Below are 27,830 nucleotides of genomic sequence, written 5' to 3'. Positions count from 1 at the left end.
AGGAATGGGGACCAAGATGGCAGACCTCGATTCTGCTCAGAGGCTGTTAGGGGTGCCTCCGCCGCCTGACGGCGTGGGAGGAGGCAGCTGTTCGGGAATCTCCAGTGAGCTCATTTGCTCCCTGACCGAGCTGCAGGAGCTGGAAGCTGTGTATCAACGGCTCTGCGGCGAGGAGGTGGGGGGCTGAGCTTCTTTTTCCAAGAGGATGCAGGGGCAGTGGGCTTAGGAGCCGTCAGTCTTGGGAAATTCAGGCTGTGGGAAGGTCTCTTCTTGCCGAGGAAACAAAAAAGCACCTACTCGAGAAGCAAGCGTGTAGTTGAGTGTAGTTGGGGCGACCTGACTTCTCTGTTTACTCGGTCTCATGCCCCCAAGCATGTTTTCCTGTCATCTAGGGGATCTGCCCCCCCTCCCCCGTTGATTTCCCTGGCCCTTAATCTCTAGGTTTCTCCGCCAGAGTGAAGTTAGACTTGAGGGTATACGCCGACTCGCTTGCTTTTCAAAATAAGAGTAAAGGCTCTCTTGCAACGGCTTAGCAATTTTAAAAATTATGAATTCCTTTTACCCCATTATCTCATTTAAGCGAGAAATCATTGCAAATAACCTTGATGCGTTTTAAGATTTCCTCCTGTGGGGAATGAATTTGGGGGTGTAATTTTAGTGTTTCAGTTAAATGCAGGGCTTTATAGAAGCTTGAGATTTTAAGACTCAGGCACAACTGTTCTAATCTTGGACAAGTCACTTCATCTCTTGTGCCCCTGCGTGGTGTCAAATGAGGGGCGTGGGCTATATTCTGTCGAAGATTCATTCCTTGCAGGCTGCTTTACTTTTCCGTGAGACTTGATGATGTCAATACAATTTTGAATGTCATTTGGGCTCCTTGCCAGTCAGAAGAAAGATCTAAACTCTAATCTAAAAGTTTAGTAGCTGTTTCCTAAACCAAACTATTATTAAGGTTGAGCACAAAAGGCAATTTCATACTGGAGCAGAGGTGGTCATTGATATCTTGAGAATTTTCAAATATAATATTAACTTATACCAACTCTAGCAGCTTCTAATACGTTTTTCAGCAAGATGTGCTTTATAAAGTTCAGTACTAAGCTTGCATTCAATGAATGGGGGGAAAATTAAGTCAGTCTTACAAACAGAACAAACAATATTAGTTTTGTATTTGTATTTGATGACTGTCAAGGGCATGTTTTCCTCTGGATCCTACTGGACTATTTCAGTAGAAACATATAGCTGATACTTATGTCTTTTGTTGAGCCATACGCGACATGCTATGTTAAGCACTTTATATGTGTTTTCTTGTTTGGCTCACACAACAGTCGTATGGGATATATATTACTGTCCCTAGTTTACAGATGAAGAAACTCAAGCATAAGAAGGTTACATTAGTTAAGGTAGTGCAATAAATGCCTTGGCTGAGAGAGAATTATATTTATCGCTTCTGGCTACTGACTGTACACTAGAAGAAACTTTTTATAACTGCCACTGTAGAAGTTTCATTTGTTTATTTGAGCCTTTATATTTTAAATGCCTTCCTGTGTTAGGCACTATGCTAATGAAATTGAATAAAAGTTTATGTACTCCCTTTGTTGTGTTCATCTCCTAGATGGAATAAGATACACATAAGGTAACAATTACTATGTAATATGGTAAGTGCAGAAATGAAGTATTGTTTGTTAAAGTCCTAGAGGAGCTTAGTGAAAGAAGACATTTGAAATGGGATTTACCCTTCAGCTAAGTAGTTGGATTAGATAACTCTTAAGGTTCCTTCTGATCATGCTAATGACAGGTTGTTTCTCTGTGTTTCAGAAAGTGGTGGAGAGAGAGCTGGATGCTCTTTTAGAGCAGCAAAACACCATTGAAAGTAAAATGGTCACTCTCCACCGGATGGGGTGAGTCTTCATCTCAGCAAGACCTATTGTTAATTCCATTAGGGTCCACTGGATAAGTTATTATTTTTCCTAACATTCTGTTAATACAATGCAAGTTGAGTTTGAATTGAAAAGGAGCATTACCTCCAGGTAAAGTGTTTACCTAAGGGTATAGTTAAGCTGTTCTCAAAGTGTCCTTGGACCAGCAAGTATCAACATTTGGAAACTTGTTAGAAAAGCAAATTTTGGGACCTCACCGCAAACCTATTATACCAGAAACTCTGGGGGTGGGGCCCTAGACTCTCCAGCTTAATGTGCATACCAGGTGGTTCTGACATATGGCTCAAGTTTGAGAACCCCTGTTTTTACATATTTTGTATATTTTCTAGTCATAAAAATTGCTCTTTGATTTCATCATCCTCTTAGATTGTTGATTAGTGAATTTTATGCTCACTTAACACTTGGGGGAGTCTAAATAGGTTCTTTGGCAGTACTTATTTAGGGGTGTCTTTAATAGTTATTGAAATTAATTTATTATTAAGTATAGGCCTGAGTTTTCACTAAAACACTCTTGAGAAAAAGCTGTGAATAGAATGAACAGAGCTAAGAGTTGTAGGGAGGTACAAAAGAAGTAGAAGACGTAGTCTCATCTGCAAAAAAAATTTTTCCATCTCTTCTACTGTCTACTCCTATGGATATGTGTGCTGACAATGTGTGTCTCCAGTCCCAACCTGCAGTTGATTGAAGGAGATGCAAAGCAGCTAGCTGGAATGATCACCTTTACCTGCAACCTAGCTGAGAATGTGTCCAGCAAAGTCCGTCAGCTTGACCTGGCCAAGGTAATCCCGTTGAGCTTTTGATATTTGAGTTAGTAGAGGGCAGTAGAGAAGCTACCACGTTAGAAATTAGAGTAGCACCATCCAATAGAAACCTAATGCAGGATACCAAAACCAGACGAAGGTCTCACAAAAAAACTCCAGACCAATAGCTGTTATGAATATAGGCATACAAATCCTCAAAAACACTAGCAAATCAAATCCAGCAAAGTATATGAAAAAAAAGACTATACTGTGACCAAGTGGGATTTATCCCAGGCATGCAAGGTTGGTTTAGCCTCTGAAAATCAATGAATGTAACATATCATATCAATAGAATAAAGGACAAAAACCATAAGATCGGGCTTTCCTGGTGGCACAGAGGTTAAGAATCCGCCTGCCAATGCAGGGGACACGGGTTCGAGCTCTAGTCCAGTAAGATCCCTTAGTTGCCACGGAGCAACTAAGCCCACGTGCCACAACTACTGAGCCCGCGTGCCTAGAGCCCATGCCCCGTAACAAGAGAAGCCACTGCAGTGAGAAGCCCGTGCACCACAAGGAAGAGTAACCCCTGCTCGCCTCAAGTAGAGAAAAGCCCGCGCGCAGCAACAAACACCCAGTGCAGCCAAAAATAAAAATAGGTAAAATTAAAAAAAAAAAAACCATATGATCATCTCATAGACTCAAAAAAAGTATTTGACAAAATCCAGCACCCTTTTGATAAAAATACTCAACAGACTTGGAACAGAAGAGACTTCCTCAACCTGATAAAGGGCGTCTGTGAAAATCCCACAGCTAATATACTTATTGGTGAAAGACTAGGTGCTTCCCCCCAAGTTCAGGAACCAAACAAGGATGTTAGCTCTTGCTGCCACTCTTTAACATTGTACTGGAGGTTCTAGCCAGGGCAGTTAGGTAAGAAAATGAAATAAAAGTCATTCAGATTGGAAAAGAAATCTAATATGAACCCCACATGTGATGTAAAATTTCCCAGTGACCGTTTTTAAAAAGCAAAACAGAAATGGGTGAATATAATTTTAACAATTTAAAAATAACATTTGTTTAACCCATTATATCGGAAATACTATGAAACGGTATCAGTGAGATATTTTACCTTATTTTGTGCTAAGTCTTTGAAATCCAGTATGTATTTTACTCGTATACATCTTCATTTGGACTGGTCACATCTCTTGTCTTTTTTTTTATTTTTTTAAGATACAGTTTATTGCCACATTTATACCTCTTTTTTTTTTAAGTTTTTATTTTTATTTTTTTTTTTTTGGCCGTGCCACACAGCTTGTGGGATCTTAGTTCCCAACCGGGAATTAAACCTGGACCACAGCAGTGAAAGCGCCAAATCCTAACCACTAGACCACCAGGATATTCCCCACGGACTAGTCACATTTCAAGCACTCATTAGCCACAGGTGGTTCGTAGCTGCTGTATTGAACACAAGCACAGGATCTGGGTTCTTGAACAAGTCAGTCCCAGCCTCAGATTGCCCCTGTCAAATAGCATAACAATTCCCTATCTATTTGTTCAGATTCTGCCAAAATAATTTACCATAAAACGTTATAGCCACACAGCTACCAACTCACATATTAAAGTTTTCTTAAATGTCTTCTTTAAAACAAAAATACTGGACTTCTCTGGTAGTGCAGTGGTTAAGAATCCATCTGCCAGGGCTTCCCTGGTGGCGCAGTGGTTAAGAATCCGCCTGCCAATGCAGGGGACATGAGTTCGAGCCCTGGTCCTGGAAGATCCCACATGTCACAGAGCAACTTAAGCCTGTGCGCCACAACTACTGAAGCTGCGCTCTAGAGCCCACGAGCCACAGCTACTGAAGCCCACGTGCCACAACTACTGAAGCCTGCGCGCCTAGAGCCTGTGCTCCGCAACAAGAGAAGCCACCGCAATGAGAAGCCTGCACACCACAACGAAGAATAGCCCCTGCTCGCCACAACCAGAGAAAGCCCACACACAGCAACGAAGACCCAATGCAGCCAAAAATAAATAAAATAAATTTTAAAAAAAAGAATCCACCTGCCAATACAGGGGACACGGGTTCGACCCCTGGTCTGGGAAGATCCCACATGCCGCAGAGCAACTAAGCCCGTGCGCCACAACTACTGAGCCTGCGCTCTAGAGCCCGCGAGCCACAGCTACTGAGCCCATGTGCCACAACTACTGAGCCCGTGCTCTAGACCTTGTGAACCCTAGAGCCCCCCCCCCCCCCCGCTCACTGCAACTAGAGAAAGCCTGCATGCAGCAGCGAAGACCCAATGCAGCCAAAAAAAAAACATTGTAAGGACATTGTAAATCAACTATACTCCAATAAAAATTTTACAAAAAGAATGAAATACTGATAAAGATAATATATGAAAAGTAAATAAATAAAACAAAAATACTTTTCATGTATTTTGCATATTTTATTACCTGGTTTACAATATCATGTCCCCAAAAAGTCAAATACATTTTGGTTGTGTTATAAATTAAACAGTATAAGCCAAATATAAATATGGATTATTCCCGTTCCTACTTCCATTAAAATAAATGACCTGGTCAATCAAGTAAATAAAATTGTGTGATACCCATCAGTAGTATTGACCATCGTCAACAAGTTTTGTGAGTGGTAGTGGTGGTGCTTTTTAGTTTACCAGTGAAAGCTGAAAAGGACGTCTGGTTAATCACATTCAGCCCCTGAAACTCTACCTTCTGGAGAGAGATATTTGAAAGAATAGGACATTGTTTCTAACCACCAGGTCTTTTTGCAGAATCGCCTCTATCAGGCCATTCAGAGAGCTGATGACATCTTGGACCTGAAGTTCTGCATGGATGGAGTTCAGACTGCTTTGAGAAATGAAGATTATGAGCAGGCTGCAGCCCACATTCATCGCTACTTGTGCTTGGACAAGTCAGTCATCGAGCTCAGCCGACAGGGCAAAGAAGGTTGGCATCCCAAACTGATGATTTGTAGTTTAGTTACAAGCATCTGTAATGTAGTTTAAACATCTGTAATTTCTAGTTTAGGTGCAAGCATCTGTAATCTGAAGTAGGCAGTCTCAACCAGCAAAAGGACATCTGTTAGGAAATTTCCTTGTCTGGTACTAGACCCCGTGTAGGTCCTAGACCATCACGAGGCAGAGGTTGTTGTTCCTACTTTACGGAAAAGAAAACTGAATCCAGACCTACTACCTGTGGGTTCTTTACACTTGACCATGTTGCCTGCTTATAAAATTTAAATTAGGGACTTCCCTGGTGGTCCAGTGGATAAGACTGCATGCTCCCAATACAGGGGGCCCGGGGTTGATCCCTGGTCAGGGAACCAGATCCCGCATGCCACAACTAAGACCCAGTGCAGCCAAATAAATAAATATATATATTTTTTAATTTAAAATTAAATTTTTAGCTTGGTATTCTGGGCCTTCTATGATCTCAACCCACTCTGTCTTTCTAGCCTTATTTCATGCCATTCAGTTATGCGTCCATCCATTGTGCACACATTTATTGAGCTCCTCTATATACCAGGATATGTACTATCTGCAACACTCTGCATCTTTCTGTTTCTAATCCTTTGCTCATTTCATTCCCCTTGCCTGGAATGTATGTTCCCCCTGCTCAGGTATCAAAATCCTGCCCGTCTTTGAGAGATGGAATATCATCTCTAGGAAGGCTTTTCTGATTACTTCAACCAGATATGTGACTGTGGCACCTTTCTTATGATACTTACCATACACTGAATTTTATTACAGTTATCTGCACACAAATCTTATTTTGTTCAGTTGATTGTAACTTCTCTGACAATAGGATCATGGCTGATTCATCTCTTTTTTTTTTTTTGCGGTACACGGGCCTCTCACTGTTGTGGCCTCTCCCATTGCGGACCACAGGCTCCGGACGCGCAGGCTCAGTGGCCATGGCTCACGGGCCCAGCCGCTCCACGGCATACGGGATCCTCCCAGACCGGGACACGAACCCATGTCCCCTGCATTGGCAGGCAGACTCTCAACCACTGCGCCACCAGGGAAGCCCTTCTCTTTTTTAATTTTTTTTATTTTTTTTATTTTTTGCGACACGCGGGCTTCCCACTGTTGTGGCCTCTCCCGTTGCAGAGCACAGGCTCCGGACGCACAGGCTCAGCGACCATGGCTCACGGGCCTAGCCAGTCCGTGGCATGTGGGATCTTCCTGGACCGGGGCACGAACCCGTGTCCCCTGCATCGGCAGGCCCACTCTCAACCACTGCGCCACCAGGGAAGCCCGGGAAGCCCTTCTCTTAATCATCCATATTGTTAGTACAGCATCTTACACACACTAAGTGCTCATTACATATTTTTGGAATGTGCAGACCAGGTGGCATATACCTGGCATAGTACCATTCTTTACCTTAATTCTCATTTTCTCCCCATTGTGCAGGCAGCATGATTGATGCCAACCTGAAATTGCTGCAGGAAGCTGAGCAGCGTCTCAAAGCCATTGTCACAGAGAAGTTTGCCATTGCCACTAAGGAAGGGGATCTGCCCCAGGTGGAGCGCTTCTTCAAGATCTTCCCACTGCTGGGTTTGCATGAGGAGGGACTAAGCAAGTTCTCAGAATACCTTTGCAAGCAGGTATGACTCCTGATTGCTTGGCAGGATAATGTACAGTTCTCCACCTGCAGATTGGGGCACTGTATGGATACATTTTCTGTGGATACTTTTTTACCTCTGGATTTGACTTCCCTTTTCTGCTGTATCCTGGCAGGACTGGATGCATACATTCATTCAACACTTACCTATTTCCAGTCTACTGTGTATCAGGCATGGTCTGGACATCTGCTGCTGTACATTTATTTCCAACAGACCAAGTGAAAGTATAGAAAAATTAAAATGCAGACTCTCTGACAAGCTGAATCACCCTTTCCAGGCTGTCAACCAGGGACTGGCTTCTTTTAAGAGCATTCAGAGAAGTTGGTTAGTGGTTTTAAGACTTCATAACCAAGCTTGAGTCTCAAAATAAGACTTGGTGGTGAGGGGGGAGCCCAGGCTTACGTCTCAAAAATTGAGATGAAGCAGGTGAGGTCACTTAAGATTAAAACTGAAAAAGAAACAGGCTTCAGTTAGTCTCAGCTCGCCTCCGCCCAGCCCATCCTTAGATGGACAGAAACAAACATCAGTAGGCATATGTGCACAGGGTTGTTGTTATTTAACTATATGTCACAGTGCATCCTGTCCCCACCCCCTCAATTCTATATAATGGAACATTATTTTGCCATTAAGAAAAATGAGACAGTTCCATATGTGCTGACACATTTTACTCTCTAACATGTGGTTGGTTAAGTTAAATAACAGTATGCTATTATTCATGTTTAAAATGAAGGGAGTGGCAGTAAAAATGTATGCTTATATAAACATAGGATATCTTTGGAATGGTTAACAGTGGTCGCCTCTCAAGAGGAGACTTAGGAGACCAAGAGACATAGGTAAGATGAACTACTTTTCACCAGACACTCCTTTGTTTCTTTTGAATGTTTAAGTATGTTTTACCCATTCTAAAAATTAACTAAAAATAAAATATAACTGCTTTATGGGACTTTTTCTTTTTAAATTTATTTTTGGCTACGTTGGGTCTTCATTGCTGCACACGGGCTTTCCCTAGTTGTGGCGAGTGGGAGCTACTCTTCATTGCGGTGCGCAGGCTTCTCATTGTGGTGGCTTCTTTTGCTGCAGAGCATGGGCTCTAGGCGCGCAGGCTTCAGTAGTTGTGGCACGTGGGCTCAGTAGTTGTGGCTCATGGGCTCTAGAGCGCAAGCTCAGTAGTTGTGGCACAAGGGCCTAGTTGCTCCGCGGCACGTGGGATCTTCCCCAAACAGGGATCGAACCTGTGTCCCCTGCACTGGCATGCGGATTCTTAACCACTGCACCACCAGGGAAGTCCCTTTGGTACTCTTATATCAGTATTTTTTTTTTTTAATCAGTACTTTGCCATCTGAAACCTGGAAATGGTTTCTACTGTTAATCCCTTAAAAATCCCTTCCAAGTACCCAGATTCCTTCCCCTGCTCAACGAAGCACCATTAATAATAACTTTGAGTTATACTTTGAAACAATTATTGAAACTTGGGACTCTCTCCCCAGTTTAATGACTGTAGATGTTATCAAAGAAAAGGAAAGCTTTATTTATACCTCTGAATGGAAGAAGAGTTAACTGTGTTAAGTTCTTTGTCTTCCCTGAGGCCTGGACAACCCAGAGCCCCCAAGGGATGTTCCTGTGTGCTGCCTAGGCTTTCAAGCATCAAGGGAAAAAGAAAGCCAATGGGAGGTCTTTTTGGAAAACTGAAGCTAGCCTTTGGTCTAAGAAATATATGTGGGGACTTCCTGGGTGGCACAGTGGTTAAGTATCCGCCTGCCAATGCAGGGAACACGGGTTCCATCCCTGGTCTGGGAAGATCCCACATGACGCGGAGCAATTAAGCCCGTGCGCCACAACTACTGAGCCTGCACTCTAAAGCCCACGAGCCACAACTACTGAAGCCTGCATGCTCTAAAACCTGCGTGCCACAACTACTGAAGCCCACGCACCTAGAGCCCATGCTCCTCAACAAGAGAAGCCACCACAATGAGAAGCCCGCACAATGCAACGAAGAGTAGCCCCCACTCGCCGCAACTAGAAAAAGCCTGCACGTAGCAGCAAAGACCCAACACAGCCAAAAATAAAATTTAAAAAAAAAAGTTGAAAAAATAACTTTAGCATTCTCTTGTGCATATATGTGCGTATATATGTTCAAAACAGAAATATGAGCAGTTAACCTTTAAAAAAAAAATGTGTGGATTTTCTACTTTTTCAGGTGGCCAGTAAAGCTGAGGAGAATCTACTGTTGGTTCTAGGGACAGACATGAGTGATCGAAGAGCTGCAGTCATCTTTGCAGATACACTCACTCTTCTGTTTGAAGGCAAGCCCTGTTTCCACTCTCGGGAGACTGGAGACACTTATAACACCTGCATCACTAGCTTTTCTTTTCTCCTTGCTAGCCTGATGCCTTTAATTTAATCCTATGGTTTGCTATGTGTTGACTTATTGGAGAATTAACTTCCCAATTCAGTACCTGATTAGCAAAGATTAGTTAGCGTCTCTCAGATGTTTTGATTCTCCCTAGTCCTCGAGACCCAAACTCTAAGAGTGAATTTAACCCCAAAATAAATGACTGGGAAGAGTGATGCTTATTTCCAGAGATGCTCCTGTAGAAACTATGAGTATAATTTATCAAATGCCTGCTGGTTTACTAAGCACTGTGCATATTTAATAGACAGATTTGCTTAGCAACTCCTGGCACTGACGAGTACAATTTGTGTTCATTTTGGGAAGTAAAACAGCCAAAAAGGGTTGAATTAGACCCCAGGTCAGTCCTGGATGGAAGAAAGGAGTTTATCTTGTGGGAAGAATATTTGGAATACAACCCTCTCACGTTTTCCCTTCTAGGGATTGCCCGAATTGTAGAGACCCATCAACCGATAGTGGAAACCTATTATGGCCCAGGGAGACTTTATACGCTGATAAAATATCTGCAGGTGGAATGTGACAGACAGGTGGAGAAGGTGGTAGACAAGTTCATCAAGCAGAGGGACTACCACCAGCAGGTGAGCAGGGGAGGCTTATAGGTGGTTTAGTAGCAGCATTAGCGAGCAACGCTGAATAGAATAAATTAGGGAGGGGAGTGAAAAAAGGTGCAGCTAGGAGAAAAATGGCAAATGCAGACTGGCCTGCTTCTTGCCTCTCACCAGCTACTTTGGACTTGAGGTGTTGTCAAGTTAATGATGGCCTCAGTACATGACTGAGAAGGAAATAGAAAGGGCTTCCTAAAAGGAACACAACAGAAACGTTAGACCACTTCTCTATCACAAAATGTACAACAGTGCCTTCTAGTGATTTAATGGAATTTTACTTCTTAAGGTCCTATTCAGTGTTAAGTAATTTGTCTCAAATTTCTCCTTCATTCCTTAAGTGCTAAAGGTGTAACATTTGCTTTTTTAGAACTTTGTTTCTCCATTCCTTTGAGCAGATAAAGTAGGAGTAGGACTTAGAAATAGGAGTAGCCCCATACAATTTTATTTCTAGAACTCTGGGAGACTCTAGACAGTAGTCCATTGGAACAGCACTAGCATCACTTTTAAGTGCGATAACAGAGGTGAATGTTAGCGTTATAAATCACAAGGAAGTCTTTGGCTCCTCATCCTGAGAGCCTACTTTTGGCTTGTCTGTTAAACAAACTAAACCTAAACATACTTATGCCAGAAGTTTGGAGTGACCAGCGAGGGGCAGAAAGAAGGAGGGAGGGGAAGAGCATTCTCATTTCTGTGGTATATTGCAGTTCCGGCATGTCCAGAGCAACTTGATGAGAAACTCTACATCAGAAAAAATAGAACCAAGGTAATGTGCTTTTCTTCAGCCCATAGGAGTTTGAATTGGTAATCAAGTATCATTCAGAGACTGCTCTCTTACAATGTGGTTTATGTTTTAAAAATACTTTATCTATGACTCTTTTTTTATTTTTTTGCGGTACGCGGGCCTCTCACTGCTGTGGCCTCTCCCTTTGCGGAGCACAGGCTCCGGACGCGCAGGCTCAGCGGCCATGGCTCACGGGCCCAGCCGCTCCGCGGCACGTGGGATCTTCCTGGACCGAGGCGCAAACCCGTGTCCCCTGCATCGGCAGGCGGACTCTCAACCACTGCGCCACCAGGGAAGCCCTATGACTCTTTTTTTTAATGGAATATAGCATACAAACAAAAGCATATGTACAACATATTTGTGTTTTGTAAAGAATGCTAGATCATTACCAATACTTTTGAACTCCCCAAAGTGACTCTCCTCCCCCAAAAGTAACTACTATCCTAAAATTTTTAACTTCTACTTTTTTCTAATAAAAGTAACATATGCTTATTAAAAGAAATGCCAAACATAAAAGTGTATTCATTCAATCAGTAAATTTTTACTGTATACATATTACGTGCCAGGCACTGGTCCTTGGTACTGGGGATATGTCAGAAAGCAAAGTGAACAAAACAGACATAATTCTTTCTTTGTGGCATTTATGGTCTATAAAGTAGACAATAATAGCTAACGTGTATATAGTGTGTACTGTCTGCCAGACTTTGTTCTAAACACTTAACCAATATTAAATCATTTAATCTAGGGTTTCTCAGCTTCCATACTATTGGCATTTTGGCTGGGTAATTTTTTTGTTGTGGAGAACTACCTGTGCATTGTAAAATGTTTAGCAGCATCCCTGGCGTCAACCCACTAGATGCTGGTAGTGTGATATCACCAGACATTGCCGAATTTACCCCAGGAGGTAAAGTCGCCCCCAGTTAAGATCACTGATTTAATCCATAAACACTTTTTACAGATGAGGAAACTGAAGCCTGGAGAGGTTAAGTGACTTGCCCAAGGTTGTTCAACTAGAAAGTGGCAGAGCCAGGAATAGAATCCAAGCAGTCTGAGTCTAGAGTTGGTGCTGTTAACCATTACAACATACTGAGCATAGAGTACAGGAAAGCATGTAATAAAGGGATGTAACCTAAGCTGATGAAGTTCAAGAAAAAAAATCGTGAGGAAATGACCTTAGATATGAGACTTTAAGAGTAAATAGGGGGACCCCCTGGTGGCGCAGTGGTTAAGACTCCATGCTCCCAATGCAGAGGGCAGGGGTTCCATCCCTGGTTGGGTTCCATCCCTAAGATCCTGCATGCCGTGCAGCACAGAAAGAGTAAATAGGAATAAGAGGTGAAATGTGTAACACGTAGAGCAGGGAAAGCACGTGCAGAGACCCTGTGTATTTGAAAAACCCAAAGAAGGCCAGTATAGCTGAAGTGCAGAGAGTTGGCAAGAGCCTGCTATGAGATGAACCTGGTGAGGTTGTTAGAGTCAGGCCATTCAGTGTCTTGTATCCTAAGAGCTATGGAAATCATATGATTATGGTATGACCAGATTTATGTTTTGAAAAGATTTCTTGGACTTCAGTGTGGAAAATGAGTTAATTTTTTCTATAATGTGAGGGAGGGGATCAACTTCATTCTTGGTAATGTGGATATTTGTTATCCCAGCACAATTGTTGAGAAGACTACTCTTTCTTCATTGAATTGTCTTAGCATTCTGGTTGGAAATCTGTTGACCATAAACGTCAAGATTTCTGGACTGTTAGTTAATCTGTATGTCTATTCTTATGCCAGTAAAACCACACTGTCTTGTTTCCTGTAGCTTTGTAGTAAGTTTTAAAACTGCAAAGTGTGAGTCTTCCAAGTCCTTACTTTTCCAAGATTGTTTTGGCTATTCATCTGGATAGATGAATGGGTGTGAGACACAGTTTAAGGACGTACCCTAAAAAATCCCAGCACAGCTACATGAGGACTTAGGGAGGTGTGATTTCTTTCCCATGAAGCATCGATAATTTTTACTAATAGATCATTTTAAACCACTAACAAAAATACGTCTCCCAATCTCTTGTTTAGCCCTGGCAGGATTTTAGGGGGTGAATAGTTCAGGTGAAACATGCAAATGGGATATGTGGTTGACAGCTGTCTCTGATTATAATTGGACCAGCAGAGCCAGGAGGTCCATCGGGCAGAGCTGACCCTTCTGGGCCCAGGGGGAAGGGGAGTTTGGGACTATGTTTTCCTTGTAGCTCTTATATCTGAAGGAATCCAGTGTCCTGCTTATTCTTTCTGCTCCATGTGTCTCAGGGAACTGGATCCTATCCTGACTGAGGTCACCCTGATGAATGCCCGCAGTGAGCTGTACTTACGCTTCCTCAGGAAAAGAATCAGCTCAGATTTTGAGGTGGGGGACTCCATGGCCTCAGAAGAAGTAAAACAAGGTAAAGGCATTTCCCATGTTCTCTGGGATGGGTTGGGGTATAGTTGGCTCTGTTTTGTAATACTTAAGTCACAGATCTTTTAATAAGGAAATAATTGGGGCTTATTAGTCTGTGGGGGGGGGTCTGTGGACAAATTGACTCCCAGGAGGAAATCTAGACTTCCCAGATTTTAGAATTGGACTGGCTCTTTGAGGCCATCTAATCATTTTACAGATGAGGAAAGCTAAAGGCAAGAGTGGTTCAATGATTTTCCTCTGCTCTTTTCCCCACACTGTGCTTCCTCACCAGCTCAGATTTAGGGATTGGTGTTTAAGTAGGTGATATGTGCACAAGATAGATAGGTAGGTAGAACAAAAAAATATACATAATTTCATGAGGGAACTTAAAGGAGTGATAGAAATATTCTAAAACTGGATTGTGGCTATTGTTACAAAACTCTATAGAACTACTAAAAAAAAATCATTGAATTGTACATGTACAGTGGGTGAATTTTATGGTATATAAATTATACCTCAATGGAGTACTAAGGTATAATATTGAGAAAAGAATATGTAGTATAAAGAGTATATAAAAAGAGTACGTGTTATAAAGAAAGCCTTTCACTCCCTCCCTCAGTCTCCCAGTTCCTCCAGTCGCAATTTTGGAAGGGATAAATATGTAGAATAAAAAGGTGTGCCGTGGTCCTATTTCATGGACAAATTGACTCTCCACGTTTTTAAGAAAACCATTTAATTCCTACTGGTTGAGTATAGGCAGGATTCCCTGAACTGGAGACCTGAAACTGACCCAACATCTGTGGCATTCTGCATGGCTTGTATCAATAATACACGGCAAGGGAATTATTTATATGACCCAGGTGGGTTTTTTTTTTTTTTTTTTTGCCACGCTGCATGACTTGCGGGATCTTAGTTCCCCGACCAGGGATCGAACTCATGCCCCCTGAAGTGGAAGCACGGAGTCCTAACCACTGAATCACCAGGGAATTCCCTGAATTGGTGTTTAAAGGAGGATTCATGCTCATTTAGAGTTTTGTGCTTATTGCTGTTTTAATAATAACCATGTGTGTTCAGAGTTGCACTGTTTAATACAGAAGCCACAAGCCATTTAATTAAAAGTAAATAAAATTTAAAATTCAGTTCCTCTATCGTATTAAGCACATTTCAAGTACTTAATAGTGGTACTATATTAGACAATAGATATAGAACATCTCCATCATCACAGAAAATTCTGTTGGATAGCACTGGTTAGAGAATGAAATGGTCTGTACCCAATATATTTTAGTCTTTGGCTTTGGAAGCTTACGTCTTTTGAGTCTTACCAGTTAATTCTAAGGAAATAATGGAAAAGAAGTAAAAACTTCTTTGTACAATAACATTAACTAAAATCTCCAATGACTATGATTTTCAGTTATCTCTAATAATGGCAAAATGTTTGGAAATAACCCAGGTGTCTAAAAACAGACCATCTACATGATAAGATATCACAGCCATTAAAAATAAGTAAGCTAAAAAGAAGAACTAAGCCATGTAGAAACATTGAAATATTTGTGATATAATATTTAAGCAGAATACAAAATTTTATTGGTACTGTGATTATAACCATGTAAATCATGTACAGATTTGGAACAGAGATTAGAAAGGGACCTGAAAAAAATGATCCATTTCCCTTGGGGAAGAAGAGTGAGCATTCCTTTCTTGGCTGTCTCCTAGAGCACCAGAAGTCCCTGGACAAACTCCTCAATAACTGCCTACTGAGCTGCACCATGCAGGAGCTAATTGGTCTGTATATTACCATGGAGGAATACTTCATGAGGGAGACTGTCAACAAGGTAGGAGAGAGGACACATCCCTGGGAATTGGGGCTTCCTGTCCAAGAAGCCAGGCTGAAGGGAAAGGCCGAGGCATGTCATAGTTCTTGGTCCTGCTTTGAGAATACCCTTGCATGCAGACTGAGTGTACTGCTTTGAATAGTTAGAGGGCATCTTTGGAGTGATCAGGCTCTTTGTGGACCCAACTGGGACTTCTTTCCCAAGGATCACAAAAGAACACCTCAGCTCCTCAGGGAACCTACCTGTTCCCTGCCTCTCTGGAGGTATGTGAGTGAGGAGCCTTGGGAAAGAAGGGCCTTGCCTGGTGTCTTACAACCTACGTAACAGATGTTCCCAAGGCAAACGCCCTAAATACTTAAATTTCCTAACGTGGTGATCAGTAGGGAAGTGAGCTATTTTGGCAAGGAAGAACCACACCAAGCTGTGACCAGAATAAGCTATGTTGGGAAAAACACGGACAAGGTACAGAAAAGGGAGCAGAGCCAGGGCCTGTTCCAGAACCATCTAGAACCGTGACATACAGAACTGGGGCCCTCATTGGGTGCTTTGCCTTTTTTGTAGGCTGTGGCTCTGGACACCTATGAGAAGGGCCAGTTGACATCCAGCATGGTGGATGATGTCTTCTACATTGTTAAGAAGTGCATTGGGCGGGCTCTGTCTAGCTCCAGCATCGACTGTCTCTGTGCCATGATCAACCTCGCCACCACAGAGCTGGAGTCTGACTTCAGGTACAGTTAACACCCTTTCTGCTTTCTAGGAGGCAAAAAGGTCCTAGTTGTGGTTGCTTCCTGAGGCCCATTTTGTTTCTTCCTTTTTTTCCTTATGATTGTAGTTCAGTTCTATACAGGATATAAGCTCCCATCCGTAGCACAACATCCTTGACTCCAGGCAGTTGTACAGCAACCCGATATGTTATAGGCCAAAACTGTGTTCCCTGGACTGGATTGGAGGAGTTATTGGTCCTCAGACCTAGGAAAGAGACCAGGCAGCTCAGATGAGGGCAGTAGTTGTAATTTTAACAATGATAATTATCACTGCTACAGACCAGGCACTGTGCTAACTTCCTGCTCCTGTTCGGTCCTAATAGCGACCCTATGAGGTAGGAACCATTAGCTCTCTTTTGTAAATGAGGAAACAGACTCAGGGAGATCACACATCTCATAAATGGTAGAATATGGAGTAGAGTGTGACATTCAAAACCTATTCTCTCAACTCTTACACAGTACTGCCTTTCACTAAGCTGTACTGCCTTCTCTTGAGTATTTTGGAGCTCAGTGGCGTTAAGTGAAAGCCTCATAGGGAGTAAAGAGTTGGCCAGTCTCCTCTGTATTCTTTCATATCAGTGCCTTTGAGAGGGTGTTGGCCTCTCATACCCTGGCCGCTAAGCGTCTCGTGTGGTGATCTCATGGATTGGTTATTCCCTGGAAAGAGCAACTTATGCTTCTGGGTCAGGATAGTGAGCCCTTTGGTGATGCTGAACTGGAGGCCAGGTTGAGTGCTGTCAATCCTCATATGCCAATCTTCCCCCCAGGGACGTTCTGTGTAACAAGCTGCGGATGGGCTTCCCAGCCACCACCTTTCAGGACATCCAGCGTGGGGTGACAAGTGCCGTGAACATCATGCATAGCAGCCTCCAGCAGGGCAAATTTGACACTAAAGGCATCGAGAGCACTGACGAGGCCAAGCTGTCCTTCCTGGTAGGTAGCCCCACAGGTTGGGAGCTGCTCAATTTATCTCAAGGGGTTGAACTGTGACCTCTAAGCCACAGTATAACAAGCCTTCAGCTGGAGGCTTTTCCTCCAGTGTCTATATACAAGGAAAACTCCTCCTTTAAGGAAAGCTCCTCCTAGAAGGTTGTGAAACCATTTCTTACCCAAGGACCTATTTCAGAGCAGCCCGAGCCAGGACATGCACTGCACTATTCCCTGCCTGGAAGGCTAGGCGCCTCAGCTCTCCCCAGCGCTTATTCCCAAGAGCACTACCCAGCTGCTGAGGGGCTCCACTGAGTATCAAGCTTGGATTACATCTGTGCCAGGCCCCCAGACTACTTCCCTGAGGACATCCTACAACATGGGTTGGGGCTGACCCGTTAGGCCTACCAAACTGCTTTTCTAGCGTACTTCTCAGGCTCTCAGCTTCCTCAGAAAGGTGACCTTCTTAAAGTCCTGCTACACAGAACGGCAGTCTTACCATTGTGTGACAGCTGGGGAAGGAGAATCGTGGAAGGAAGAAGGGATTTATACAGGGTAACAACCAATTTGTGATGAGCCAGAAAGAATGCAGATGAGCCCTGGGCCTGTGATCAGGCGTTTCTGGCACATGGTGTCTTTTCATGTGTGGGTACAGCGCCGTCAGAGGTCATTCTGCTCCACCCCCACACTGGCCAGGCTCTGAGTCTGCTTGGCTCCTGGGGTTCAGAGACCTGACGGAAGCATCCAACAGCAGAGCTCTCAGTCAACAGTCCACAGATGGGGTCTCTGAACACCTGGGGGTAGGATGCAAAAATGTATACACTTTTTTTTTCTAGAAGCAAGGTCCTTAGTTTTATCATTCTTAAAGGGGCCTATAATACCAAAAGAGTTAAGATGTTGCTTTCAGAGACAGAAGCCTAAACATGCTAATATCTACTTTGCCCGTATGCAGGGGAGCCCGCAGTAACTAGTCCTCAGACAGATCCAATGAAGTCTATTTAGGAAACCTTACTTTCTCCTTGTCATTGAAAATATCTTCCCTGAGCATGGGTTCTATCTTTTTAGGATGTCATGGTTGATGCCAAAAAAGGGGATGAACTCCAAGAAACTATTGCCTCTGAAATATAGTACCTTTGGAGAACTTTGCCAAAATTTCTGGCAACCAACTTCATATGATCATGAACTGACTTAAATTTTTCATTTTGTTTGCTTTCTATTTCATTTTTTATAGAACTTGTTTTCATTCTTTCATTTCTCTGCTCAGAAATGACTCCTTGCTACCTACCATATCAAAACTAGACATCTTTGCCTGACAGTTTGTTGAAGCCCTCCAGAATGTGATCCATCCTGTCACTCTAGTCCTATTTTCCATCCCTTGGCTCCACGAGTCCCCAGTATGCTGGCTGCTGTGTGTTCACACATTCGCTGCTCCCATTCAGACAGCTTCATTGTTTGAGGGCCCAGAAGATAAGGCCAACAAGAAAAGGTGATGCTAAATGCTTGGTGACAGTTTTCTGGTTTTCCTGATGCCAAGTACTTAAAATGTCATCACTCCCACTGTAGGACCTATTTCTTATGTCACCTTGATTCCTTTGGCTGTCAAGATGAATTCCCCAACAGTGCTGATGTATCATTCACCATGAGCTAGCGATAAGCCCAGTGAATCCATGCTTACAAGTACTGTCAGTACAAGGAAACTTTGACATCAAAGTTTTTGGTATTTGAAATCAATACCCTTTGAACTCAAATCCATTTTTCCCTCATGACAGATTTTACTTATGCCCTCAAGTGCCTTGGAAACATTTATGTTGTGGCCTTCATCCTTGAGCTGTCATGACAGTGCAGTTATTTCTCTGGAAGCTTGCGATGTTAGCAGCCTTGTGCTGTGGCATGCTAATGAAAGACCTCAAGTCTCATCCACCCACCATGCAGGTGGTCTTAGCAGCATTGTCAGCAGCATGACCTTGCAGTATTAGCTGCAGGACACTGACATGGGCAGTATTTTTGTGGAAGACAGGAGGGACATCCTAATCTCAATCCCTGGGGTTATGGGATTCTTCTTTCACCCTGAAATCCTGAAGCTTCTGACTCATCTCTTGAAATACTAGCCCCTCCCTACCTCACCTCGGCCTTCCTGGTCATGGCACCAGAACACCAGTTCAAAGGCAATGTGATCTTCTCAAACTCTTAATTTCTCCTACACAAGCCCTCTAAATTAGTATTCCCAAACCAGAGCTGTGCTCGTGCGGCATTCACCCGCTTTAAATAATCGTCAGTGCCACTCCGTTGTCCACAGGACAGCATAGCTCCCAATTCCCAGTCTGACTTCACGCATCTCTGCAGCTCCACCTCTTGCCATTTCCCTGTACATGTCTGTGCACTGACTCTCCTGGTCCCCAAATACCTTTTTGGATTTTATGCCACTCTGCATTTGCTTATGTTATCCTTTCTCCAGAAGACAGTCATTCACTCATTCAGTCATTCAACAAATATTTATTGAGAAACTTCTATATATCAGGCACTGTTCTAGGTTTTTGAGCTGCACTGCCCAGTATGGTGTGGCTATCTAAATTTAATTTTAAACTAAAAATCCAGCTCCTGAGTTGCACCAGCCACATTTCAAGTGCTCAGTAGCAACACATGGCTATTGCTACTATACTGGACAGTTCAGATTTAGAATACTGCCATCATCAAGAAAGTTCTCTTGGACGGTGCTATGCTAGAGATACAGCTGTAGAGAAGACAGACTAGATCCCTGCCTTCTGGAGCTCTCATCCTAGTGGGAAAGGGAAACAAGAAACAAACAAGACAATATCAGATAATCCTAAGTACCATTAAGATAATATCAAACAGGAGACTGGACTAGAGGAGGTCGATGGGGGTGGAGAAATGTACTCACCCTCCTCTCCTATCAGAATTATGTTCTAGCCTTTTAAGTTCCACTCAGTTACCTACTCTACCGTGGAGTTTCCTAGAATGCCTCAGACCAAAACATTGTGTCTTTCCTCTAAATGACCATAGCAGTTTTTACCTTAATTGTCACTTTTGTCACATGCTGCTTTTTATGATTGGTGTTTCTGCACCAAACTCATAAGGCCGTTGAGTTATGAAGGAAGGAGCCCTTGGCCTAGAGTGGGGAGACCTAAATTCTAATCCTGGCTCTAATCCTGTCACTCTTTGAATTGCTGTCCTCCTACCCTGCTTTATTTTTCCTCATGGCATTTATCACTACCTGACACTTATTTATTGACTTCCCTTCTGGAATGTAAACTCTGCGAGGGGATGGATTCTGTCTGTTAACTGCTTTCTTCCCAGTACCTAGAACAGTGCCTGGCTCATAGTGGGCACTTTAAATATTTGCTGAATCAAAAGTTGACTGACCTTGGTGAATTATTTCACCTTCTTAGGAGTCATGTTTCCACCTGTGAGCTGGCTTGATAATACAGTTGACTCTTGAACAACACAGGTTTGAACTGCACAGGTCCACTTATATGTGGATTTTTTTCAATGGTAAAATACTGCAGTACTACACAATTCACAGTTGGTTGAATCTACAGATGCAGATACGGAGGGCCAACTCTAAGTTACGTGCTGATTTTCGACCGCATTCCTAACCCCTGCGTTGTTTAAGGGTCAACTATACTTGTTTTGAAGAAGGTATTCAACAGAGCCAAAGAACTAATGATGAGAAAATGCCTCATAGGTGGTAGGCTCTCAGGAAGCATTTCTTTAATCAATGTCAGCTGTTGCATCACCGACCTGGGCTTGGAGGTTTGGAGCCCAAGGACTTCTCCGAGACTTGCATGCCTAAACATGGAACAAAAAGACCTGAAACCTTGGGTCACTACCTCTGAGGTCAGATGGCTTCGCTGCCTTTGTGTCAAGCCCAGGAGAAAGGGCGAGCCTGGTTCACCATTCTGCCCACCAAGACTTGAGCCCACTGCCTGATGACACTGGTGTGGGTGGTCCTTAGCGCCCCCCACCCCCACCCCGAGCCTCAGGAGTGCAGCTGTCAGCCAGTCTGGCCTTGGAGTGGGTACAAATAATAGTGATCAGGAAGTCACATTCTTCTGTCCTTGTCTCCCAGGTGACCCTGAACAACGTGGAAGTCTGCAGTGAAAACATCTCCACTTTGAAGAAGACACTGGAGGTACAGGGGAAATTGCCTATCAGCTTTCAGTGGCTGTAGCCTCCCCAGGCCTCCTTTTGAGAGTGAGCCCTGTGCACTCCTCCTAGTGGGAGCTATGGCATTCCCTGGCATTGAGCCAGCTCTTCTTCAGAGCATTTGAAGGGATTCATTAGTGAATGACATGGTAGCAGGACATCTCTGAACTATGGGGAGAGCTCTGACCCATGAGTTAGGAGATCAGGATTCAAATTAGCTCTTCCAGCACATACCTGGCATGTGACCTTGGACAAACCCCTTAACTCCCTGAGCTTCAGTTCTCTCATCTGTGAAACAAGATACAGATCTCCATGGTGCCCTGCTTTGGGTTTGTTGCTTGGCCCGATAAAAAAACAGGATTGAAAGCACTTTATAAAAGTGATAAAGCCGGGCTTCCCTGGTGGCACAGTGGTTGAGAGTCCTCCTGCCGATGCAGGGAACATGGGTTCGTGCCCCGGTCCGGGAAGATCCCACATGCCGCGGAGCGGCTGGGCCCGTGAGCCATGGCCACTGAGCCTGCGCGTCCGGAGCCTGTGCTCTGCAACAGGAGAGGCCACAGCAGTGAGAGGCCCGCATACCGCAAAAAAAAAAAAAAGTGATAAAGCCCTGTATACATTTTGAGATTAAGATGATATGGGGGGAATTCCCTGGCGGTCCAATGGTTAGGGCTCTGTGCTTTCACTGCCAACGGCGCAGGTTCAATCCCTGGTCAAGGAACTAAGACCCCGCAAGCTGCGTGGCGTGACCGGAAAAAAAAAAAATGATGATATAGGGTTCACTTAACCCTATACAGAGCCAGTTGCTGTTGTCTGTTTTTTTTTTTGTTTTTTTTTTTTCAGTACGCGGGCCTCTCACTGTTGTGGCCTCTCCTGTTGCGGAGCACAGGGTCCGGACGCACAGGCTCAGCGGCCGTGGCTCACGGGCCCAGCCGCTCTGTGGCATGTGGGGTCCTCCCAGACCAGGGCACGAACCCGTGTCCCCTGCATCGTCAGGCGGACTCCCAACCACTGCGCCACCAGGGAAGCCCTGTTGTCATTTTTTTAAGGAAGGCCATATAACAGTGGAAATTGCTTGGGCTTGGAAGTCACATACCCCTGAGTTCAAGTCCCCACTTGACCACTGACCAGTTGTGTGGCCTGAAGCAAGTTCTCTAACCTCCCTGAGCCTCAGTTTCCTCTTTTGTATACAGGGGTAGTGCTCTCTGCCTCACAGGTTTGTTGTGAGAATTGAACAAGAATATAAAGCACCTGGTACATGAGTGGCATGCAGTGGTACTTAATGATTGTATTAGTAGTTATACATAACATCATGGAGCAATCACTTCGTTAAGTATTAGAAAACGAAGAGCCCAGCTCTCCATCACTCCCCAATTCTGCCTCTGGGAGAAGAGGGAAGCCAGAGTCCTGCCTCCCCAGCGGACACTCGTACCAGGGAAGATGCTTGGCTACAGAAGCATGGGGCTCAGTGCCGAGGCTGGTGCTGAGTGTTGGCTTTAGGGCTGGGCGGACTGAGGAGGCCGGGAGCCAGCACGTGAGAAGAGGGCCTAGTTGCTGACGGGGTTCCTGAGGGAGGCTCGGAGAGAGCAGTCAGGTGGGAGTTTACAGTGTAAACTGGACCAGATTAGCACTTCACCCCCAAAAAGGCCTTAAAATGGAATAAAATAAGAGCAATATTCACTAACTACCAGCAGTGTAGTGTCTCTCACGTTGTAAGTGTTCAACAAGGTAGTTGTTTTTAAGTCATGGCACGTTAGACTGTATTCCAGACTTTTTCCTTAACGTTTATTAGTCTGTTGGATTTTGAAGTAAATTTTTGGGAAATGTTAGGAATTCAGGACTGAGCCAGCAGAATTAGCCAAGTGAATGAAAAGAAGGGTAACAGAGCTGGAAAAACAATTCCCATAAATGGCCCCTCCCCCTTAGATTTGCATTTCACATGTATTCTTTCTCAACCCCGTCAGCAGTCCTTTGAGATAGGCAGGTCAGGTGGTGTGACATCCGTTTAACAGATGAGGTTAAAAGGCTAGTTAAAGATAGTAAGTATTGGAGCTGCCACAGGGACCAGGGACCTCTCCCGGCTAGATCAGTCCCTTTGCAGCTCTTCCTCACAGCTGCTCCTACTGTAGCCAAAATGGCACCAACTGTTAGGAGGCTATAGGAAATGCAGGCAGCTTCTGCCAACCCAAAGCAGCTCCCCCTGTGGCATTCTCTGCAGCTAGACCTTAGTATGGGATTAGGAACAGGTGCCCTGGAGCCATAATTCCCAGCTTGAATCCCAGCTTCACGACTTACTGCTGTGTGGCTTTAGGCAAGTTATTAATTTCTCTGTGCCTTAGTTTCCTCATCTATACAGTAGGGATAATAATAGTGCCTACTCTATAAGAAAGGTACTTTAATTAATAAAAGTAAAAAGCTTAAAACTGGGGCCCTGGCACAGAGTAAACACTTAAATCTTACCTATGGTCATGACAATATCCCCTGGGCAGCCAGACCAAATTATTTACAAAGCAGATCCTATTACAATAGCTAGTGTCTCCTTAGTGCCTACTACGTTCCAAGCACTGGGCTAAGCACTTTGTGCATCATCTCGTCCAACTCTCAAAACCACCATGGGAGCAGGAATGTGTTCCCACTTTATGGCCAAGGAAATTAAAGCTCAGAAGCTTTAAATCACTTGACCAAGGTCGCTCAACTAATACATGGCTGACCCAGGATTTGAAGCCAGGAATGCCTGACTCTAAAGGTGTGAAAAACTTCTGATATTTGTGTTTCTTACTCACACCCCCTGACACCAATACCCTCATATTACAAAGAAGGAAGTGGGAGCCAAATGACTAGCCACAGGATCAAATCCAGGTTTCCTGAGACCCAGCCAGGGTTCTTGCCTCGGATTGGCCAGAGCTGCTCCCAGATAAGGCTGGAATAGGAGAAATGGCTGGTTTCATGTTGGCCTCTTCGCCCTTCTCACACGCCCATGGCCCAGGCATGCTCAGAAGCCTGATGGCTGGGTGTTTTCCCCTAGAGTGACTGCACCAAGCTGTTCAACCAAGGCATTGGAGGGGAGCAGGCCCAGGCCAAGTTTGACAGCTGCCTTTCTGACTTGGTTGCCGTGTCCAACAAATTCCGAGACCTCTTGCAGGTAAGCCCCAGGTTCAACTGCTGCCTGAATCCTGGGCCTGTGTCTCGCTCTGAGAATATTGTCACTGGCTTATCATGGGCTTCGTGCATATAAGGAAACGGGAGGCGGGGAAGACGAGGCACGAGGGAGCAGAGTGCAAGCCACTGAACTTGTGCGAGTCCCTTGAAGACTAAAGGTTTTTCAGCAGTGCAGCTGTCATGTTGACAAGCTGGCATTCTGGTCCTCTAGAATCTCCACAGTGCCAGGAGCCCTCAGAAGGGTCCTCAGAGGAAATTGAACCATGTGGGTACTGAGATCTGCTTGGCCTTAGCCGAAGGTGCTGCCTAGTACCAGGCACTCAGAAATCTCTTCTTTCTACAGTTTAACAGACCAACCCCATGGTCTCATCTCTGGCCTGGACCTGAATCAGAATATATCTGGAAAGGAACAAGTTGTTCCTGGAGTCTTTGATTAGCATTATTTCTGTTAGACTTCAGACAGGGCCTGCAGAAAAGCCTCATGGCTGGAAGGATGCCCTGACAGTCAAAGGATGGGTAGAGCAGGAGAAAGGGAAGGGATGGAGGCATGTGCCTTCTGTGCCTGATGCGTCTTTGCCTTGTCCTACAGGAAGGGCTGATGGAGCTAAACAGCACAGCCATCAAGCCGCAGGTGCAGCCTTGGATCAACACCTTTCTCTCTGTTTCCCACAACATCGAGGAGGTCAGCCTGACCACGGACGGCCACAAAGCCCAGGATTACCCCTCATTCCCCAGCCCACAGCTAGAGTGCAGTGGAGCTGTCTGAACAGACTAGACCTTACATATTTCTCAGGCCCACTTCCCCTGTGCTCAAAGGCTAGGTTCGTCCCAGAAACAGGTGGTTCCTCCCAGAACAGGTTGTTCCTGCAGTCAGAGGGCTCCGAAAGACACCTAAAGGGAGTTTGCCTTGACCTGATGCATTCTCATTTATTGAGGCTCTTTTTGCCCCACATCTTATAGACTTGGGATCTCTCTCTCTCTCCCTCTCTCCCTCCCCCTCCCTCCCTCCCTCTCTCCCTCCCTCTCTCCCTCCCTCTCTGCATTGAGTCTTCATTGCTGCGCATGCACTTTCTCTAGTTGCAGTGAGCAGGGGCTACTCTTTGTTGCGGTGCATGGGCTCTAGGCACACAGGCTTCAGTAGCTGTGGCACACGGGTTCAGTAGTTGTGGCTCGCGGGCTCTAGAGCGCAGGCTCAGTAGTTGTGGTGCACGGGCTTAGTTGCTCTGCAGCATGTGGGATCTTCCCAGACCAGGGCTCAAACCCGTGTCTCCTGCATTGGCAGGTGGATTCTTAACCACCGCACCACCAGGGAAGCCCCTCTAGCCTAATCTTTTCATTCCTGTATAACATGAGATACAAGAGGGGATAAACTGCCAGGAGCTTTGCCATATTGCATGGGCCACTGCTGCAGCCCGGGGCTGTTTGCTGGTCAGAAGTGTGATGCAGAAACAGCAGCAGTTTCTGCCAGCCTGATTTTAAGCTGATTTCAGGCTGGATGAGTTATAAGCTACAAGGGTGGGGGTGAATGGCCCTTCTTGGAGACGCCCCTGGTGACCCACCTTGCTTCCTGATAATAGGAAGAATTCAATGACTATGAGGCCAATGACCCTTGGGTACAACAGTTCATCCTTAATCTGGAGCAGCAAATGGCAGAGTTCAAGGTGAGCAGGGGCTCTTGGGACCAGCCTATAGAATTACCCACCTCTGCCCCAGTCAGCAGCCTGAGGCTTCTCATCACACTCCTGCTGGGAACCCAGGAAGCTCTTCCGAGCCCCAGGCCATAGAAATACTCCCACAGGAGAAAGACTCCTGGGAGGCAGAGGGGTGAGTTGGGACTCCCGCTGATGCCTAACCTGTTTGCAGGCCAGCCTGTCTCCAGTCATCTACGACAGCCTGACCAGCCTCATGACCAGCCTTGTCGCAGTCGAGTTGGAGAAAGTGGTGCTGAAGTCCACCTTCAACCGGGTAATGTCAAGGAGGCACAGGCCCCCCCGCTCTGTTGCTTTCCCTCTAAGGAAGACAAGTCCGTCCCCTCTGTCTGCCCAGGCCCTGCATATCTAGGCTCAGTCCTGCCCTGAGGCAGTGGGGCCAGCTGAGGCACCATCTGAGGCCCAGCTGGCCTTGCAGCCCAGCACTGAGTGAAATAGGGGGCCAGTTCTGCTTGGCCAGAGGGCCAGACCTTAAACAGTGACTGGGCTCGTGCTCCCTTGCAGCTGGGCGGTCTGCAGTTTGACAAGGAACTGAGGTCACTCATTGCCTACCTTACCACGGTGACCACCTGGACCATCCGAGACAAGTTTGCCCGGCTCTCCCAGATGGCCACAATCCTCAATCTGGAGCGGGTATGTAGGGCTCCCTTGGCCTAGTCAGGGAAAGGTGACTGGGAAGAGAGGCAGAGACAAAATTTGAATCCCTGCCACTCCCTCAAAACCAAGTCTCCACCAGCAACCCAGCCCTGCAGGCCACCTTCTTCCTGGGCACTCCTGCTCTGCCTCTGGTGGAGCCCAAGGCCTTCTCTCAAGATAGCCCCTCCTTGCTGACTCATCTCTGTTCTTCCCCGTAGGTGACCGAGATCCTAGATTACTGGGGCGCCAACTCTGGCCCATTGACGTGGCGCCTCACTCCTGCCGAAGTACGCCAGGTGCTGGCTCTGCGCATAGACTTCCGCAGCGAGGACATCAAGAGGCTGCGCCTGTAGCTGCCAGGGTGACCCCACCTGGCCCATCACACTTTGGGGCCCATTCCCTAAGTGGCCACAGCCCAGACTGTTCCACTGCTGGCAGCAGGAAACAAGGCCCCGACGCAGTCCACTCTCTGTTCTCAGACCTGTCAGGGTGCTTTGGGGGACAGTCTCTCCCCACCAAGTGAGGTAGGTCCCCCTTGGCTCCTAATTAGGTGGGGAAGACAGGGCAGGCCAGTCTCCTGCATGGGTAGTCATTCTCTCGTCCTTGGACACTGCAGCAAACGTGGTCCCCCTTGGCTCCTAATTAGGTGGGGAAGACAGGGCAGGCCAGTCTCCTGCACGGGTAGTCATTCTCTTGTCCTTGGACACTGCAGCAAATGGGCTGCCTCCCTTCCAGTCTTAAAGGACTTAGGTTTATCTAGGGACCTAAGGAATTAGGTTTATTCCGAGGAGAGGCTGTGATGTTTATGATCACCCTAAATAAAGATACTCCTTGAAGAGATGCCAGTGTGCTGTTTCCAGGAAGGGCTGGATGCTACAGAGCAAGACAGGCCCATCAGTTGCACTGAAATGTGAAGGCAAAAGCCTAAATCCTCAGCCTCCTCCCACACCCAGAGAGGCACATGGCCACCACCAGGACCCACATGATAACAGGTACCTCATCCAATCCCGGACCCTCATCCCATCTCTTGGGCCCTCAGCACCAGAAGTTGGATCATCCCAGGGGCAGTTTCCCACAGTGCCAGGGGAAGTGGGAATTGCTCCCAG

At 45.4% G+C, this 27,830-nt stretch overlaps 1 protein-coding gene across 1 annotated transcript; it reads left to right on the top strand.

The window, feature by feature from the left end:
• The first annotated feature begins 3 nt into the window (after positions 1-3).
• On the top strand, positions 4-27,745 carry COG4 (component of oligomeric golgi complex 4). The gene is made up of 19 exons (XM_029202181.1): positions 4-175; positions 1,816-1,898; positions 2,602-2,716; positions 5,467-5,641; positions 7,108-7,301; positions 9,517-9,622; positions 10,150-10,307; positions 11,039-11,097; positions 13,407-13,540; positions 15,250-15,368; positions 15,930-16,096; positions 16,900-17,065; positions 21,147-21,209; positions 24,246-24,362; positions 24,969-25,061; positions 25,957-26,040; positions 26,243-26,344; positions 26,593-26,721; positions 26,943-27,745. The coding sequence occupies exons 1-19, from the start codon at positions 5-7 to the stop codon at positions 27,075-27,077; spliced, it is 2,370 nt and encodes a 789-aa protein (XP_029058014.1). The 5' UTR covers position 4; the 3' UTR covers positions 27,078-27,745.
• Positions 27,746-27,830: the final 85 nt, after the last annotated feature.

This window comes from Monodon monoceros, unplaced genomic scaffold, assembly GCF_005190385.1.
Source record: "Monodon monoceros isolate NGI ecotype Baffin Bay Population unplaced genomic scaffold, NGI_Narwhal_1 Super_Scaffold_10, whole genome shotgun sequence".
NCBI lineage: Eukaryota > Metazoa > Chordata > Mammalia > Artiodactyla > Monodontidae > Monodon > Monodon monoceros.
The sequence above is the reverse complement of the archived record's forward strand: the minus strand, read 5'-3'. Positions and strand labels throughout refer to the sequence as shown.

What these genes read in the sequence shown, in the direction of transcription:
- COG4 (XM_029202181.1), top strand. Translation starts at nt 5, where the DNA reads ATGGGGACCAAGATGGCAGACCTCGATTCTGCTCAGAGGCTGTTAGGG. An exon ending in ACTCACTCTTCTGTTTGAAG is followed by an intron (nt 9,623 to 10,149) that starts GCAAGCCCTGTT and finishes TTTCCCTTCTAG; the next exon opens with GGATTGCCCGAATTGTAGAG. An exon ending in TGAGGGAGACTGTCAACAAG is followed by an intron (nt 15,369 to 15,929) that starts GTAGGAGAGAGG and finishes CCTTTTTTGTAG; the next exon opens with GCTGTGGCTCTGGACACCTA.